This window comes from Ahaetulla prasina, chromosome 5, assembly GCF_028640845.1.
Source record: "Ahaetulla prasina isolate Xishuangbanna chromosome 5, ASM2864084v1, whole genome shotgun sequence".
NCBI lineage: Eukaryota > Metazoa > Chordata > Lepidosauria > Squamata > Colubridae > Ahaetulla > Ahaetulla prasina.
Genome location: NC_080543.1, coordinates 14,831,636 through 14,850,164, shown reverse-complemented (window position 1 = coordinate 14,850,164; position 18,529 = coordinate 14,831,636). Strand labels below are relative to the sequence as shown.

The window sequence follows — 18,529 nt, the reverse complement described above, 5'->3', positions numbered from 1 at the left end:
AAAGGGGATCACATGACCCCGGGATACTGCAGGCATCATAAATAGGGGCACGGTGTGGCTCAGGCTGTTAGAAGCCTGTTATTAATTCGAGACAATGACGAATCCGCATATAGACGAGAGGTCGAACGACTAGCCTTGTGGTGCAACCAAAACAATCTGGAACTGAACACACTCAAAACCGTAGAAATGGTGGTAGACTTTAGGAAAAACCCTTCCATACTTCCACCTCTCACAATACTTGACAACACAGTATCAACAGTAGAGACCTTCAAATTTCTGGGTTCTATCATATCGCAAGATCTCAAATGGACAGCTAACATCAAAAACATCATTAAAAAAGGACAACAAAGAATGTTCTTTCTGCGCCAACTCAGTAAGCTCAAACTGCCCAAGGAGCTGCTGATCCAATTCTACAGAGGAATTATTGAGTCTGTCATTTGCACCTCTATAACTGTCTGGTTCGGTTCTGCAACCCAACAAGAAAAACACAGACTTCAGAGGATAATTAGAACTGCAGAAAAAATAATTGCTACCAACTTGCCTTCCATTGAGGACCTGTATACTGCACGAATCAAGAAGAGGGCCGTGAAAATATTTGCAGATCCCTCGCATCCTGGACATAAACTGTTTCAACTCCTACCCTCAAAACGACGCTATAGAGCACTGCACACCAGAACAACTAGACACAAGAACAGTTTTTTCCCGAAGGCCATCACTCTGCTAAACAAATAATTCCCTCAACACTGTCAGACTATTTACTGAATCTGCACTACTATTAATCGTTTCATAGTTCCCATCACCAATCTCTTTCCACTTATGACTGTATGACTATAACTTGTTGCTGGCAATCCTTATGATTTATATTGATATATTGATCATCAATTGTGTTGTAAATGTTGTACCTTGATGAACGTATCTTTTCTTTTATGTAACACTGAGAGCATATGCACCAAGACAAATTCCTTGTGTGTCCAGTCACACTTGGCCAATAAAATTCTATTCTATTCTATTAAACACAGCTGCCTGCAATTACTGCAGGTTCAAGCCCCACCAGGTCCAAGGTTGACTCAGCCTTCCATCCTTTATAAGGTAGGTAAAATGAGGACCCAGATTGTTGGGGGGGCAATAAGTTGACTTTGTAAATATACAAATAGAATGAGACTATTGCCTTACACACTGTAAGCCGCCCTGAGTCTTCGGAGAAGGGTGGGATATAAATGTAAACAAACAAACAAAAAAAATGAGATGCTAGGTGTCTGAATTCTGATCATGGAATGATGAGGATACAGCAACGTGCGGTCATAAGCAATAGCACTTAGACTTACATGCCGCTTCGTAGTGCTTTACAGCCCTCTCTAAGCAGTTTACAGAATAAGCCTATTGCCCCCCAACAATCTGAGTCCTCATTTTACCGAACTCGGAAGGATGGAAGGCTGAGTCAACCTTGAGCCGGTGAGATCTGAACTGCTGAACTGCTGGCAGCCGGTAACCAGCAGAAGTAGCCTGCAGTACGGCATTCTAACCACTGTGCCCTCACGGCTCATCTAAGTATGGAAAACCGGTCACTTTTTCCAGTGCCACTGTAACTTCGGACAGTTACTAAATGAACGATTGTAAGTCGAGGACTCCTTTTCCTTGCTGCTCCATTTCTTGTCTTGGCTCAACCCAACCACCGTTAGCTGCTATTTGGAATTGCTGTTGTTTCAGAGAACGTTGTCCTTGGCAATTGTCCTTGAAAAAAACAGACTGCCATCGTTTAGTCCAAGTTTAATGTGTTAGAATTGCATCCCTGAGATTTTCTAACCCAGAAGTCTGGGGAACTGAAGTACCACAATGCTGGCAGACTATCACGTTGGGAAAGGCTGGAGCAGAGCATCAACATTCAGATGGAAAAGTAGACTTGGTAGGCGAATGCCACTTTACATGGGTAAGACCGGGAAGTTCTATTTCTTCTTATTTGGGGGAAGGGAAAAGCTCAGTTTTTCTCTCTTTAAAAAAAAGGCAACCATTATCATTACTCTATTTTAAACCTTCTACAGCAGGGGCATCAAACTCAAATTTCATTGAGGGCTGCATCAGGGTTGTAATTTACTTTGGAGGGCTGGGGTGGGCATGGCCATCTTGACCTCACTCGTGCCAGGGGCGCCTGTGGACGCCCGACTGCTCTGCCAGCGAAAAAGGGTTTCCAAGCTCTGTTTTTGGCTGTGGCGGCATCCTGCAACTGTCTGTCAGCGAAAATGGAGTTCGTGAGGGCTCCCCATGGCCCTCATGAGCTCCGTTTTTGTCTGGGACGGCCTCCTGCAACCCTCTGCAATGAAAATGGAGCTCAGGAGGGACACATGTATCCCTCCCAAGCTCCCAAGTTCTCACCGTGGCAGAGGCACCACGGGCCAGTCCTTTGCTGTTTTCAGGACGGCCCCACGGGCCCCGAGATGTAAGCACCCTGCGGGCTGGGTCCGGCCCATGGGCCTTGAGTTTGACACCCCTGTTCTACAGAATAATGGAGAGCACACTGGCTTAGAGGTTTGACGCTGAGCTTGTTAGCTAGAAAGCTGACCAACCGGGTTAGAGACCCAAGTGCGGCGTGGCGGATGAGCTCCTGTTATTTGCTCCAGGTCCCACCCATCTAGCAGTTCGAAAGCATTCAAATGCGAGTAGATAACTAGGTACCACTTTGGTAGGAATTCTGCCTTGGCATCTAGTCACGTGGATCACATAAACCCAGAAGCATCTTTGGACGATGCTGGGTCTCTTGGCTAAGAAATGGACATAAGCACCACCCATAGAATTAGACACAACCGGGCAGGGGAAACTTTTACCTTTACAGAACGATAAGAAACCTTACCATTAATTTTCAACGAAAGTAACTACAGGATATCTGTAAGGAGATGGATTCCGAGGTCATGTGTGAACTGCTGGGTTATTCATCCCCCCCCCGCCCCCCCCAGGAGAGCCAATTTTCTGCACTAACTTCAGAATGACAGAGATCTGAATGCTTAAAGTAAAATCAGGACAGCTCTGTTTATGATGCAGCAAGGGATTGCTTTCAGCCTAATTGAACACAAATGCAAAAACTTAAGTTCTGCACATTCCCATTTTGTTGTTGCCGTAACTGTACAACTTAGCAGTGGCAAAGGGGAACAAAACAAAGAACACAACAGTCTTTTAATGTCAGCTTTCCCTCTCCTTTGAAGCCAACAGAAGCAGAAAGACATTTGTTTTCGAGCCAGAACTATTTGCCTGACATCAATCACGTACGAACACAAACTCACACATCCTGCTTCTAGTTATACTTCATTAATTCAAAATTGGGTGACATTATTTTAGCAGTACTTGAAAGATAAAGCTTCCTTCAAGATTCTGATGATTTCATGTCTGTCCATATATTTTAGCAGCAGTACAAAAATGATTCCCTAATGCTTTTCTTCTGGGAATTACTTTTTAACTTTCCATTTTACCTTGGAATTTCCTGGGAGCCTTTCACTCACATGCTAATCGAGAAGGGCTGCTACCACATAAAACGTGCAAAAATGTAGACAGCCATTAGATGGCAACGAAGAGAATCACCATTATTGTTATATGTTTGCTGCCATCTAGTGGTCATTACAGATTTTGCAGTGAAAACTCAGAAGGTTTAAACCTCCTATAAACCTCACCAACTTTTCCAGCTCTGTCAAGATCAGGGATCTGCAACCTTAAACCCTCAAAGAGCCGTTTGGACCCGTTTCCCACAGAAAAGAAAACACCGGGAGCCACAAAACTCTTCCCGTGCCTGACTATTTCTTGAGTGCCACAAAACTAGCATATCTAGTTGAATTAAATGTTTTGTTTTCTTCTGAAACTTTTCTTTTCTTGGATTTATCCATGGTTGGCCTACCGGTGGTCAAAAAGCTCAATAAATCGCATGCCGGCGGGTGTCGCACATTGGCGGTTGTGATGCATATTTTGAGTGACAGGGAGCCTCAGCAGAGGGGTGAAAGAGCCACATGCGGCTCCAGAGCCGCAGGTTGCTGACTCCTGATCAAGATCAAATAGCTTCAACGATCAAACTGGGCAATTCTTTTTTTTTATGACAGAAATGTTATTGTATAAAGCCAATTAACATGGATCGGAATGTAACATACATTTATTTTCCGCTCGATATGTCAGGATGCCCTGTTGTCTAGGCATATTCATAAAATGCAATCATAAGAACAATATATGAACACTTGTTTAAAATATATTACCAAAGATTAGATGACACTCTCCAAGGAACAGGGATATATATATATTTTAAAAAAATCATTTTTGATTTATCCAAAGGTGATGACATGAAACCTTGAAGAAGTCATTAGGCAGAAATGGTACTTCAATTATAATTTAGAATCTACATGTCGATACACACAGGATTTATCTCCTAACATTCTGCAGTTATTAAAGGTAAGTAGTATTTAAATTACGATTTTATTATACGCCTACTTGATTCATTGGTATTTTAAAGTCTCTGCGGATTCAAGCCATATAACGAATAGCTTGGTCATCCATCATTACTATTATTTATTCCTATTGCATGAATTACCCTGACCCCAATGTCAGGTAAGTTATTGGTGAATTACATAAAACAGAATAACAAATAGCTACAATAACTATTTATCAGTGAGTATTTATAAATTTTTATTCTTCTAGTTTTATTTCTTAAGAAGATGTGATCTTTATCCTTTTACGAAAATGAATTATCAAACCAGGACTTTTCCCCTCCCACAATAATTGCAAATTTCCATTTCTTGATTTAGAGCACCACAATTAAGAATCCATACTGAAGTCAAAATTGATCCATAAGGAATCCATATGAAATCAGCTTGTCTTAAATCTATTAAGGGAAAACATTACCTTTATTTATAGAGTCCCATCACTTTAAATCCATGTTGGGCCAGGACCAGGGGTGAGCTCCTGGGGATTCGGCAGCAGAAGTGGGTTTCAATTTTTTTTAATACCGGTTCTGTGGGTGTGGCTTGGTGGGTGTGGCATGGCTTGGTGGGTGTGGCTTGGTAGGCGTAGCAGGGGAAGGATATTGTAAAATGTCCCTTCCCTCCCCAATCCAGGGCAAGATTACTGCAAAATCCCCATTTCCTCCCGATCAGCTGGGACTCGGGAGGCAGAGAATAGATGGGGGTGGGGCCAATCAGAATTTTTACTACCGATTCTCTGGACTACTCAAAATTTCTGTTACTGGTTCTCCAGGACTGGTCAGAACCTGCTGAAATCCACCTCTGATCACTGCTTATATTTAACTTGGGTTCCATTTTTACTAATTTATTCCTCAACCTAGGAGCAACAGGACAACGTTATAAAAATCCTGAAGAATCTCCATCGTCGATACTCGGGAGGCAGAGAACTCGGGACTCGGGAGGCAGAGAATAGATGGGGGTGGGGCCAATCAGAATTTTTACTACCGGTTCTCTGGACTACTCAAAGTTTCTGTTACCGGTTCTCCAGGACTGGTCAGAACCTGCTGAAACCCACCTCTGTTTAGCAGGGTTCGAGCAATCCTCTTGCCAAGGATCGCCGGGGTTCAGCGAACTTCCAAATGCCACCCCTGGCTGGCCACGTCCCTCCCGCCCCTCCCATCCCCTCCCCTCTCCTGAGTCTCCAAGCGGCCCGTTCATCATTCCAGGTAACTGCAGGGACTGGGCAGAGGGGTCTGGGAGGGCAAAAACTGGGCCTACTGGAGGTTCCAGAAATGGGCCTGTTTCCGGCCTCCGGAGGGCCACCAGACCCCGGGGGGAGCAGTTTTTACCCTCCTGGAGGCTCAAGGAAAGCCTCCAGAGCCTGGGGAGGGCAAAAAATGTCCCCCCCTTGCTGTGGTGCAGGTGGCCGACTAGGCCATGCCCACCATGGCCACGCCCACCCAGCAACAGGGCAGCAAACCCTGTGCTAAAGAATCTGAACCCCACCCCTGGCCAGGACTAAAAGCATTTTCTCCCTACATGTATGCACAGACAAAGGAGACTCCAGTTAGAAGAGATCTACCTGGTATCTAAACGACTTCGGGAATCATGAATTCTTCAGTTACTGTTAGATGCCCAACTAGCAGGATAGATTCCCCCCACTCACTATCCTGTCAGAGCTTCTTGCATGAGAAGCGAAACATCTTCAAAAGAAAAAAAAAAACCCCAAAAAGTCCAGTTGCCTCCTGAAAAAGCACCTTTGGGACTGCCTCCCTCTTCATTCTGCTCCCTTCCTATTGTCTTCCCATGAAAACACACCTTTAAAGCAGGTAAAAGTAAAGGTTCCCCTCGCACATATGTGCTAGTCGTTCCCGACTCTAGGGGACGGTGTTCATCTCCATTTCTAAGCCGAAGAGCCAGCGCTGTCCGAAGACGTCTCCGTGGTCATATGACCGGCATGACTCAACGCCAAAGGCGCACGGAATGCTGTTACCTTCCCACCAAAGGTGGTCCCTATTTTTCTACTTGCATTTTTTTACATGCTTTCGAACTGCTAGGTTGGCAGAAGCTGGGACAAGTAAGGGGAGCTTACTCCGTTATGCGGCGCTAGGGATTTGAAGTGCTGACTGACAAGCTCAGCGTCTTAGCCACTGAGCCACCGTGTCCCTTTTAAAGCAGGTATCACCGTGTAAATGGCATGTTCTCAAAAGATGACCACGCATGGAGAGAGGGTTCCCCGTCTTCACTATGGGAGGATTTATAGCTGCATTAAGAGACTGCTGAATCAAGAGATCTTTCTTTTAATATTCACATATCAATACTGTCATGTTTTATTACTGGCATCCTGTGTTTGCATTTGACCTTAATAGCTAAGCTACAAGTCAAAAGTTAGAGAATGAAATCTGCGCTATTCATCATTAACTATGAAATCTGCTGGCTCTTTGTTTCTCTTTCTCATTGCTCTGCTCTCTTATTTCTAACATTAAATAGCGTCCAGAGCAGAGAATGTTCATACAGCTCTTGTTTTCATTCAAATTAATAACTCTGTTACAGAAGTCATATTTTCTGCAATCAAGTTTGAAATGGTTAGCATTGAGTTTAAATCTATTGTTTGCTCTTGTATTGTTGTGATTGAAGCTAAAGTAGTCTTCAACAGGAAGGACATTGCAATAGATGATTCTATGAGTTAAACACAGGTCCTGTCGAAGGCGGCAGAGTTCTACGTTTTCTAAATCCAAGATTTCAAGTCAAGCTTGTGAATCCTGTGGCAAATCTAATGCCAGTGAACGTGGACATTTTGCAATGACTAGACTTTGCAATGGGTTGAACTTCTGTATTAATTCAACCCTGCCTAGAGTTCGTCTTTTGGTAGCAAAAATCCTCCAGGGACAGGTGAATTGCATTTTTCCTTATCAAAGTTTATGAGACGACCAAACTGCAATTGACTGATATTTTAACTGAGAGGCTCCCAAAATCACAGCCAGGGCACCCTAATAAAAACATCCCCTGATACTGCACTGCAACTTTGCACAGTCATAGTTTCAAGAGTTCAAATGAATATAAAGATTTATGGCAAGGTTAAGCTCTCTACAAGAATCTGACCAACCGACAGTCAAGGGAAATGAGCGGGAGATACGACAGTCATTCAAGATGGGCCGGACTTAGATCTTTTGTGGGCATGTATGGACTCGTGTTTTATGACTCGTTTGACCCCTTCCTCGGACTCGGCCTGGTCATCTCCTACACATATAGGAGCCGCAGTGGTGCAGGCTACTTCTGCTGATCACCGGCTGCCAGCAGTTTGGCAGATCGAATCTCACCAAGCTCAAGGTAGACTCAGTCTTCCATCCTTCCGAGGTCGGTAAAAATGAGGACCCAGATTGTTGGGGGAAATAGGCTGACCCTGTAAACCGCTTAGAGAGGGCTGTAAAGCACTATGAAGCGGTATATAAGTCTAAGTGCTGTTGCTATATAAGGATTTCAGAAAATGTTGGCAAAAATGTTATCTTTTGCAATTCCGCCTGTTAACTTTTGAGTGCAATCTATCTATGAGCTAATTTCATCCCATGGACTTTCTACTATTTTGTCCCCCTCCCCCCCTTCTATTCAGTTGTGTCCGATTCTTAGAGGCTGCCTGGATGAGTCCTTGCAGTTTACTTGGCAAAGTTTTTCAGAAGTGATTTACCATTGGCTGCTTCCTAGGGTTGAGAGAAAGTGACTGGCCCACCATCACCCAGTTGGGTTTTGTGCCTAAGATGGGACTGCAAGTTACATTTTCCCAGTTTCTAGTCTGATGCTTTAACCACAAAACCAAACCTAATCTCATTTGTTTTTTTAAAAAAATATTTAATTTATTTATACTGCACCATTATTATTTCTATAAATAATTCAAGGTTGTGAACAGACACAACCTTCCTTCTTCCTATTTTCCTCACAATAATAAGCTTGTGAGATGGATTAGGCTGAGGGACAATGACTGGGCCCCAAGTCACTCAGCTAGCTTTCATGAGGTAGGATTAGAACTCAGTCTCCTGGCCATTTGCCCAAAACCACTCACCTCAGCTTTCATGCTTAAAGCAGAACTAGAACTCACAGTCTCCTGGTCATTGGCCCAAATTCACCAAGTTGGCTTTCACATGTTTTAAGGTGGGACTAGAACTCTCAGTCTCCTGGTTTCTAGCCTGGTGACTTCACCACTAGACCTAACTGGGCTAAGACGCTATTTAACCAACAAATGTGAGCTTTGGATTTGGGGACCAAATCCAGATGTGAGAACTTCATTTTCTTGTGCTATTTCTGAATTTTACAATTGCTGTTAAAAGATAATGCATAAATTACATGAAAAGTAAGGCCTACCCCTTACCATGTTCTACTTACGCGCTTCTGATCGGTGTTCCTTTTAGTCTCCTATACTCACCTACGTCAGGGTCATTGGCTTGAACTCTTGTCAATAAGGCTTTGGTGGCGGTGTTCTCATAGACGCAGGCAGTGTAGTGCTCAGAAGAAAACAGTGGAGGATTATCATTGACATCTTCCAATATTAGATGGAGTTTTGACTGGCAGAACTTCCCTCCCCCATCAGTTGCCTGGGCGATCAGATTGTAGACAGGGGTCCTTTCACGGTCTAACGGAGCTAAGGTTTTGAGCTCCCCTACAACAAATTCAAAGGGAGGCAGAAGAATAACAGTAGATAACGGTTAGTCATGCATGCGGCCAATCACACCGAGAAATAGGTGAGTGACAATTGCCACTGGCTCATTTCTGGGTTGTGACCTTAAAACAAATGAAAGAACTTAATATAGGAAAGGGAAGGGAAAGGTTCGTCTTAAGGAGCATCTTGAGAGCTTCTGCAGCAGAAACGAATTCTTTGTGTGTCTAATCACATTTGGCCGAATGAAGTGAAGCGTTCTGATTCCTCCATTCTATTCAATTCCTAAATAGTTTGAGGGGAGTCAAGCTATTCTCCAAAGCACCTGAAGGCAAGGCAAGAAGCAATGGATAGAATCTCATCAAGGAAAGAAGCAACCTAGAACTAAGGAGAAATTTCCTAACAGGGCAAACAATCAACCAGTGGAACGGCTTGTCTTCAGATGTTATGGGTGCTCCATCCATGGAGGCTTTCAAGAAGAGATGGGACAACCATTTGTCTGAAATGGTATAGGGCCGGGATGGCGAACCTATGGCACGCATGCCAAAAGCAGCACGCAGAGCCATCCCTCTGGTCACTGTTGTTGTTCTGGGTTCCGGCGTGCCAGCCAGCTGGTCTTTACACACGTGGAAGTCCCGGAAACTGGGAAAGCAGCTGCCCGGTGTGCATGCACACGCCAGGAAGATGATCTTCCGGTTTTCGGTATGCACATGCGCACTGTGCGGCTGCTCTTCCGTTTTCCAGTGCGCGCTGGTGCACTGGCCAGCTGGCTTCATGTGCGCCAGAACCTGGAAGACCAGGTGGCCAGCGCACATGTGCGCACCGGAAACCAGATGATTATTTTCCCGGCATGCACCGGGCGGCTGGCCTTCCGGTTTCTGGCATGTGCACACGCGCTCCCATTTCGGCACTCGGTTCCGAAAAGGTTCGCCAACACTGGTCTAGGGTCTCCTGCTTGAGCAGGGGGTTGGACTGGATGACTTCCAAGTTCCCTTCCAACTCTGTTGTTCTATGTTCTAGTTTACTCTACTCTACACTGCTCTACTCTGTTCTGTTCTGTTGGACAAATGTGGTCTCCTGTATAAGATCTATTTTTAGAACTACTGGGCAACTTCTAAATAAGTAAAATGTTGGAAGCAGCCAGCGTATTTTGGCAGTGATGTGAAGGAGGTACCTAGAGGCTGGGGGAGAGAAATCGGCAAGCTTCCTAAGTAGCTGTAATTTCAGCAGTAATCAAACAGAGAAATCATCCGTATAAAAATTCATCATCGTCTTACCGTTTTCAGGATCCAAAAGAAACTTGCCGTTTCCTGAGCCATATAAAGAATAGCGAATTTCGCCATTGGATCCAATGTCTACATCATGCGCACCCATTTTAAGGATGATTTTGTTGGGAGGGATGTCCTCGGGAAATATTGCCATATATGTAACCTTAAGACCAAAGAAAGAAAGAAAGAAAGAAAGAAAGAAAGAAAGAAAGAAAGAAAGAAAGAAAGAAAGAAAGAAAAAGAAAGAAAGAAAGAAAGAAAGAACAGTTATTCCAACTTAGGCTGACAAATGATGGTCAATTAAAAAATCCCAATGTTCTTGATTTATCATGTTGGTTAGGGTATGGCGAAATATTAACGACGCCTTTTTATTATTAAAAAACGAGTAACTTTTGTGAAAGAATAAATGATGTAGGAGGCCTCTTGTCTTCTTCAAATCTTGGAAAATGGAATCCATGGTCTTGCTCGCTTCATTTCCTAAGCTTTGCATGATCTTCTTTTGATGACCCCCATAATCCTTTGCAGGGTGGAGTCTGGGCAACTGAATGGAGCTGAGTGTGTGTGGCCGGATGCCCTTCCTATCGCCAATGCGGAGTTATAATCAGCAGATATATTCTCACTGTGCCCAGAGAGAGAAATATCTGCCTCTACCTAGGGTCAAACTCACAGCCTCCTGATTGTGAGGCGAGAGCTTCACCTCTAGGCCACCGCACCACTCATTTCCTAAGCTTTGCATATTCAGTAGAAAATAAGAGTGGCAACCTGTATGCTCAGCACTGTCAAATTCTCAGCGTTCTCAAATGGAAAGATCCAACCATATGGAAAGACATGGATGTGAACCACGGTTCCCCACCTTTTCTGGGTTTGTGGGCAAGCAATGGGCAAGCATGTGTCTGATTGTGCAAAGGGTACATGTGCACACACGCTCTCCTGTTGCTTGAAGAAGTGGGGATGCATGTGTATGTGCGGCCCAGCAGTGGACTGCGGCTCGGGGATTGGGGATCCCTGATGTAGACAACCATACAAAGGAATGCCTGTTCACACCTTTGATGTAATTTATCACAGGGATGGTGTACAAGTGGGGTCTCCTCCTTTCGAGCGTTTAGTACTCTTGAGCTGAAGATGAGAAGATTTATTTGGATATGAAGGGTTTTTTGAGGCCTGACAGCGACCAGCAGAGCTGGTGGCAGACTCAGAGAGTGAGGAGGTTGGGGAGGAATATGGGCCAGTCCTGGAGTCCCGGGAAGACTCTGATGAGTGCTCTGCGTCAGAGTAGAGATGGGGCCAGGGCTGTCTAACAGCTATTAGCTGCTTTTGGAGGCGGATATGAGTGGGGCAGAAGAACAGCTGGAGCCTGTTCCCGATATGCACATGCACAGAGCTGCCAGGAGAAGGGAACAGCTAAGGAACAAGGGCCGACTTGGGAGTAAAGGCACAGGTGGACGGTGAATGGACCCTCCCATAGGGAATTAAGAGGAGCGAAGGGGAGGGGAGTTTGTAGGAGACAGTTAGTTCAATTCATCAGAGTGAAGATCTGTTCCTGACTTCTTGCCAAGTAATTGCTGCTACAGAGTGGCGTTTGGAAGATCTCGGCCTGGTCACTCTCCAAGCCTGATAAAGGTCTGTAGTTGTGAAATCTCATGAAAGACTGTTTGCTGGGACTTTGCCGGAGAGGAATTCCCTTTAACCTAAATAAAAGAGGTTTTATCAGGATGAGGAGTCTGCTTCATGATCTTGGGAGGCCTAGGTCAGAACAGGGGTGAGAGATAAAGCAAAATAAGAGGGGTTGAAGCCCATTTAGTTTTAGTTTAGTTTAGTTTAGTTTTATTAGATTTTTATACCGCCCTTCTCCCGAAGGACTCAGGGCGGTGTACAGCCGAAATAAAATACAGAGTATATACAATTAAAAGAAATTAAAAGAAACTATTAATAAATGGCCGATAATTTAAAAATTAAAAAATTTACAAATGTTTAAAATCTCTAAAACCCCAATTTAAAATCACTATTTATGCCAGTCCTGCTTGAATAAATAAGTATGTTTTTAGCTCACGACGGAAGGTCCGAAGATCAGGAACTTGACGTAAGCCAGGGGGGAGTTCGTTCCAGAGCGTCGGTGCTCCCACAGAAGGCCCTACCCTGGGAGCCGCCAGCCGACATTGTTTGGCGGACGGCACCCTGAGAAGGCCCTCTCTGTGAGGCGTCTGGTCGATGGGAGGCATACGGTAACAGCAGGCGGTCTCGTAAGTACCGGGTCCTAAGCCATGGGCGCTTTAAAGGTGGTAACCAGGATCTTGAAGCGCACCGAAAGACCACAGGAAGCCAGTGCAAACTACGGAGCAGAGGTGTTACGTGGGAGCCTCGGCGGCTCCCATTACCACTCGCGCAGCTGCATTCTGGACTAACTGCAGCCTCCGGGTGCACCTCAAGGGCAGCCCCATGTAGAGAGCATTGCAATAATCCAGCCGAGACGTAACCAGAGCGTGAGTGACCGTGCATAAGGCATCCCGGTCAAGGAAGGGACGCAACTGGCGAACCAAGCGAACTTGGTAAAAAGCCCTCCTGGTGACGGCTGCCAGATGTTCCTCAAAGGACAGCCGGCCATCCAGGAGGGCGCCCAAGTTGCGAACCACCTCCTTTGGGGCCACTAACTCGCCCCCAACAGTCAGCTGCGGATGCAGCTGACTGTACCGGGGTGCCGGAATCCACAGCCACTCCGTCTTGGAGGGATTGAGCTTGAGTCTGTTTCTCCCCATCCAGACCCGTACGGCTTCCAGGCACCGGGACAGCACTTCGACCGCTTCGTTGGGGTGGTCCGGGGTGGAAAAGTACAGCTGAGTGTCATCAGCGTACAGATGATAACTCACCCCGAACCCACTGATGACCTCACCCAGCGGCTTCATGTAGATGTTGAACAGGGTAGGCGAGAGAATCGGACCCTGGGGTACCCACAAGTGAGGCCCCTCGAGGCGACCTCTGCCCCCTGCCAACACCGACTGCGACCGGCCAGAGAGATAGGAGGAGACCCACCGATAAACGGTGCCTCCCACTCCCAATCCCTCCAACCGGCGCAGCAGGATACCATGGTCGATGGTATCAAAAGCCGCTGAAAGATCTAATAGGACCAAGGCGGAGGAACAGCCCCTGTCCCTGGCCCTCCAGAGGTCATCCAAAGCCGTCTCCGTGCTATAACCGGGCCGGAAGCCGGACTGGAGCAGGTCTAGATAGACAGCTTCCTCCAGGTGCCGGGAAGCTGCCATGCAACCACACTCTCTACAACCTTCGCTAAAAGCGAAGGTTGGAGACTGACGATAATTTCCCAAAATAGCTGGGTCCAGGAAGGCTTCTTCAGGAGAGGTCTCACCACCGCCTCCTTCAAGGCGGCGGGAAAACCCTTCAACTAAAGAAGCATTTATAATCCCTGGAACCAGCCTCGTGTCACTTCCTGAGCAGCCAGTACTAACCAGGAAGGACACGGGTCCAGTAAACACGTGGTGCATGCAACCTCCCCAGCAACCTGTCCACGTCCTCGGGAGCCACAGAATCAAACTCATCCCAAATAACCTCAACAAGACGAGTCTCTGTCACCTCAGCTGAATCATCGCAATCATGGTCCAAACCATCACGAAGCTGAACGATTTTATCGTATAGATAACCGTTAAACTCCTCGGCTCGACCCTGCAAGGGGTCATCCCGCCCCTCTTGTTGAAGGAGGGAACGGGTCACCAAACAGGGCGGCCGGGCGGTTATCTGCCGGCGCAATGAGGGTGGAAGCGTGGGGCGTTTCGCCTCCCTCATTGCCACTAGGTAAGTCCTGGTAAAGGACCTCACTAGTGTCCGATCAGCCTCGGACCTGCTGGACCTCCAAACACTCTCTAGGCGTCTTCTCCGGCGTTTCATCTCTCTCAGCTCCCCGGAGAACCAGGGAGCCAATTGAGATCTGCGCCGGGTCAGAGGCCGCAAAGGCACGACACGGTCCAAAGCCCCAGCCGCGGCCCGATCCCAAGCCGCAACTAGTTCTTCAGTCGTGCCGTGGGTAAGATCCTCAGGAAACGGCCCAAGCTCCGTCAGAAACCTCTCCGGGTCCATCAGGCGCCTGGGACGGAACCAACGCATCGGCTCCGTCTCCCTGCGGTGGTGAGCAGCGGTTCGAAAGTCTAGGCGAAGGAAAATGATCCGACCATGACAATGGTTCTTTCACTATATCTCCTAATTCCAGATCATTAACCCACTGACCAGAGATAAAGCAAAATAAGAGGGGTTGAAGCCCATTTAAGTGGATGACACTTTACTGCTTTTGATACAAGTGGTACAGATAGCTCTTGACTTATAACTGGTCATTAAATGACCGTTTTAAATTCCAACAGATCTTCCTCTCTGTATTGCCCCCAACAAACTGGGTCAATACATTTGCCTTCAGAATTTACTTTGGTGTTCATCTCTTTTGAAAGAGATGAAGAGCCTTGGTGATACAGTGGTTAGAATGAAGTATTGCAGGTTAACTCTGCCCACTGCTGGGAGGGTTCGATCCTGACCGGTTCAAGGTGGACTCAGCCTTTCATCCTTTTGAGATTGTTAAAATGAGGACCCAGATCATTGAGGCAATAGGCTGACTCTGTAAACCGCTTAGGGAGCGGTAAACCGCTTAGGGAGCGGTAAAGCACTACCACGTTTCGCCGAAACTAAGACCGGATCTTATATTAATTTTTGCTCCAAAAGACACATCAGGGCTTATTTTCTGGTAAGGTCTTATTTTGGGGGGGAAATACGGCACTAAATGCACCCATCTGGCTGAAAATCTTAACTGGGGCTTATTTTGGGGGTAGGGCCTATATTACAAGCATCCTGAAAAATCATGCTAGGACTTATTTTCCGGTTGGGTCTTATTTTTGGGGAAACAGGGTATTAAGTGGTATATAAGTCTAAGTGCTATTGCTTTCTGTATGATCAGTCTTCATTCTTCACTACTATCTCACTCCTTATCTTTCTTATGCTTCCTAAGAGCCATTGTGGCACAGTGGTTAAACTGCAATACTGCAGGCTACTTCTGCTGACTGCCTGCTGCCAGCAGCTCGGCAGTTCGATTCTCACCGGCTCAAGGTTGACTCTGTAAACCGCTTAGAGAGGGGTTGTAAAGCACCATGAAGCGGTATGTAAGTCTAAGTGCCACCGTGTTTCCCCGAAAATAAGACCCTGTCTTATATTTTTTTGAACCCTGAAATAAGTATTTGGCTTGTGTTCAAAAGCCCAATTGGTGCTTATTATCAAGGGATGCCTTATTTTGGGGGGAAACAGGGTATTGCTATGCCATGTATACAGCAGTGGGTTTGGAAGTGCTGCTCAATGCCGGCGACCCATTCATTATTCATTTTCAGATTGTACTGACCAGTGGTGGGATTCAGCTGGTTCTGTCTGGATCGCGTGAACTGTCTGGATCGCGTGAACTGCGTGAGGCTCTGCCCACCCACCCGGACGTAATGCGCGACTACGGCGCATGTGCAGTAAGCGAATCACACCTCTGATACTGACCCATCTCCAGATAATTGTCACTGGACATGTGATGCATAATATGTTCAAAACAAAATAAATCTTCAGTTTTATCTATCTGTTTATCTGATCCAATCTTAATTTTGATCCGTTGAAAAAGCCGCCAACTAACCTGATCACAGACGGGGCTGTTGTCATTAACATCGGTGACGGTCACTTCCACCGCACTCTGGGTTACAAACAGTCCATCCGTGGCTGTTATGTTCAGCAGGTAGACATCCTGCTCTTCTCGATCCAGAGGTCTCTTGACGTACACCTTCCATTCGTTCTGAACCAGGCCAAGAGCAAACTTCCCTTTGGGGTTTCCTCCTGTGGCAAAGACACAAAAAACGTTGCTTCAGGCAGGATATTCAGAAGTCCTGAAGGTTTCTCACAATGGCCTCTGCGGGAGCACGAGGCTTCCCTGCCCACATCACCCCACCTACCCGTCGGCCCCCAGCCGCCTTCTGGAGGCCAAAAAGGGGATGCGCGGGACAAAAATGGGTCCGTTTTTGGCCACCCCGGCCTCAAGTACCACTCTGCCAGCATCTTATCTTTGGCTGGCAGAGTGGTACTGGAGACTAAGATAGCCAAAAACGGGATGCACGGACGCCAAAAACGGGCCTGGTTTTTGCCTCCCAGGCCTCAAGAGAGAGAGGCGGGGAAGAAAAGGAGAGAGGGAGGGAAGGAGGGAGGGAGAGAGAGACAGAGAGAGGGAGGGACTGAGAGAGAGAGAGGGAGGGAAGGGGGGAAGTTTAATTTGTGTGTATTGTTTGGACTGCTAAATTGCTCATGCCCACCCAGTCATATGCCCACCTAGCCACGCCCCCCCAACAGTCTGAAGGACTGTGAATTCGACCCCTGTTTAAAAAGTTTGAGGACCCCTGGCTTAAGCTGAAGAGTTAACACTGATCCTTGTTAGTTCTGTCATCTGTCACAGATTGAGGGAACCGTAACAGAGAATAGAGAGTAAGAAGAGTGGAAGTAGTAGTTAAAAAAAAAAGTATTTTGGGGAAAGGAAGGGCGGGTGACAAGGTGGTTGAAAATTAAAAATCAGATTTGGAAAAAAAAAATCAGATATTTTTAAGAACCGTCATATTTAAGGCAGGGGGATGTGATGGCTTAGCAATCAAAGACCCAGGTTCAAGACCCCAGTGCTGCATGATGGGGTGAGCTGCTGTTCCTTGCCTCAGCTCTTGATGATGTTACCTAGTTTGGTAGTGAAACGTCTGCAAGAAAGCAACCAAGCTCGGAGAGCACTGAGGACTCCACAGTTCAACTCTGAGCTACGATTATTCTCTCCTACTGGAGCTACCAAAGAAGTAAGAGCATTGTTCTCTTCTTGTAGCCTATCGTCCTGATGCTAATGATAGTCTGCATCCTCCTGATCTCATCTTGACAACATGTTGAGATGCTTGTGTTTCTTGCCGCGAATCCCAACGGTAACGTTCTACCCGTGTGCTGTGATCTAGGCCCAAGTAGTTATTACCAGACACAATCACTCCTAAACAAACATATTTTATTAAAACAGCTGAGAATTACTTCATTCTCAGCTTAGTCCAAATTAATTCCAAAACAAATCCTTCAGAAAAAGTCCTTCAGCCTTACCACAAACTTTTGTCTTCTTTGGCACCCTGCCAAAGGCTTTTCTTGGCAAAGCCCCATGAAGTTCAGAAACAAAAAACGCTGACTAGAAACAAATGTAGCAATGTTGCTTTCCTACAAAAAGCCCAAGAGCCCTTGCTGCTCTTTTAAGCCTTATGGGAGGGGCCAATCATCTCCTGGCCTTACTCCTGAGTTGTGCTTTTTGCTTTAGCTGCTCTTGCCTTCTGGCAGCTCTTCGTATGTGTGCACTAGGAACAGGCTCCTCCTGTTCCTCTACCTCTCTGCTGTCCGCCTCTGGAGGCACCAGAGTCCATGTATCGCTCCCAGATGGCCCTGGCCCCATCTCTGCCTCCAACGCAGAACCCTCGTCTGGGCCTTTCCCTGACTCCAGGACTGACCCATTGTCCTCCCCAGCCTCCTCACTGTCTGACTGTGCTGCCAGCTCCACAGGCTGCTGGTGGACCACAATACCGTGTTTCCCCGAAAATAAGACCCTGTCTTATATTTTTTGCCACAAAAAAAAGGCACAAGGTCTTATTTTTTTGGAGGGGGGATGTCGTCCACTGACTCACCTCACTTGCGCGCATCGCCCCTGGCCTTCTTTTCACTGTCAGAGGCCTTCAGGAATGTTTTTGGCCAGCAAGGCTTTCCTGAAGGCCTCTGCAAGCTGTGAACTGAGTTCCGGATCTGGTGGTGTTGGGATGTGCGAGGCCTAGCTGCAACTGTCCGAAGGTAAGTAGTAGGGAAGCTCCACCCACCCATCACCACCCTAGCTTAATTTTGACCTGTGCACCCTGGTGTCAACTCATAAAGCATTCGAGGCCTGCTTTCTGGTTGCCATAAGCAGGAGGGGGGAGAGGACTCACGGAGCTGCTGGGCTGCCTCGACTGAAGCACATTCCACACATGCCTTTCTCCAGATTGTATCCCAGCAAAAGGGGCGTGGTTTATACAGCCCGGGAACATATTCTGTTGGAGAATGTGAGTTATGACAAGCCCAGGGAGGAGGGAGGCGGGGAACAGGGTCATAGGGGAAAGTAAACCACGTGGAGGTAGAGA

At 46.6% G+C, this 18,529-nt stretch overlaps 1 protein-coding gene across 1 annotated transcript in view; it reads right to left on the bottom strand.

Moving 5' to 3' along the window:
- The window catches only part of FAT3 (FAT atypical cadherin 3), a 662,194-nt gene that overhangs the window by 124,202 nt on the left and 519,463 nt on the right, over window positions 1-18,529 (bottom strand). The window contains exons 11-13 of the mRNA XM_058185941.1: window positions 16,000-16,196; window positions 10,353-10,506; window positions 8,845-9,078 (exon numbers count right to left, since the gene is read on the bottom strand). Of these exons, the coding sequence (XP_058041924.1) occupies window positions 8,845-9,078; window positions 10,353-10,506; window positions 16,000-16,196 (585 nt within the window). The remainder of the gene's footprint in view (window positions 1-8,844; window positions 9,079-10,352; window positions 10,507-15,999; window positions 16,197-18,529) is intronic.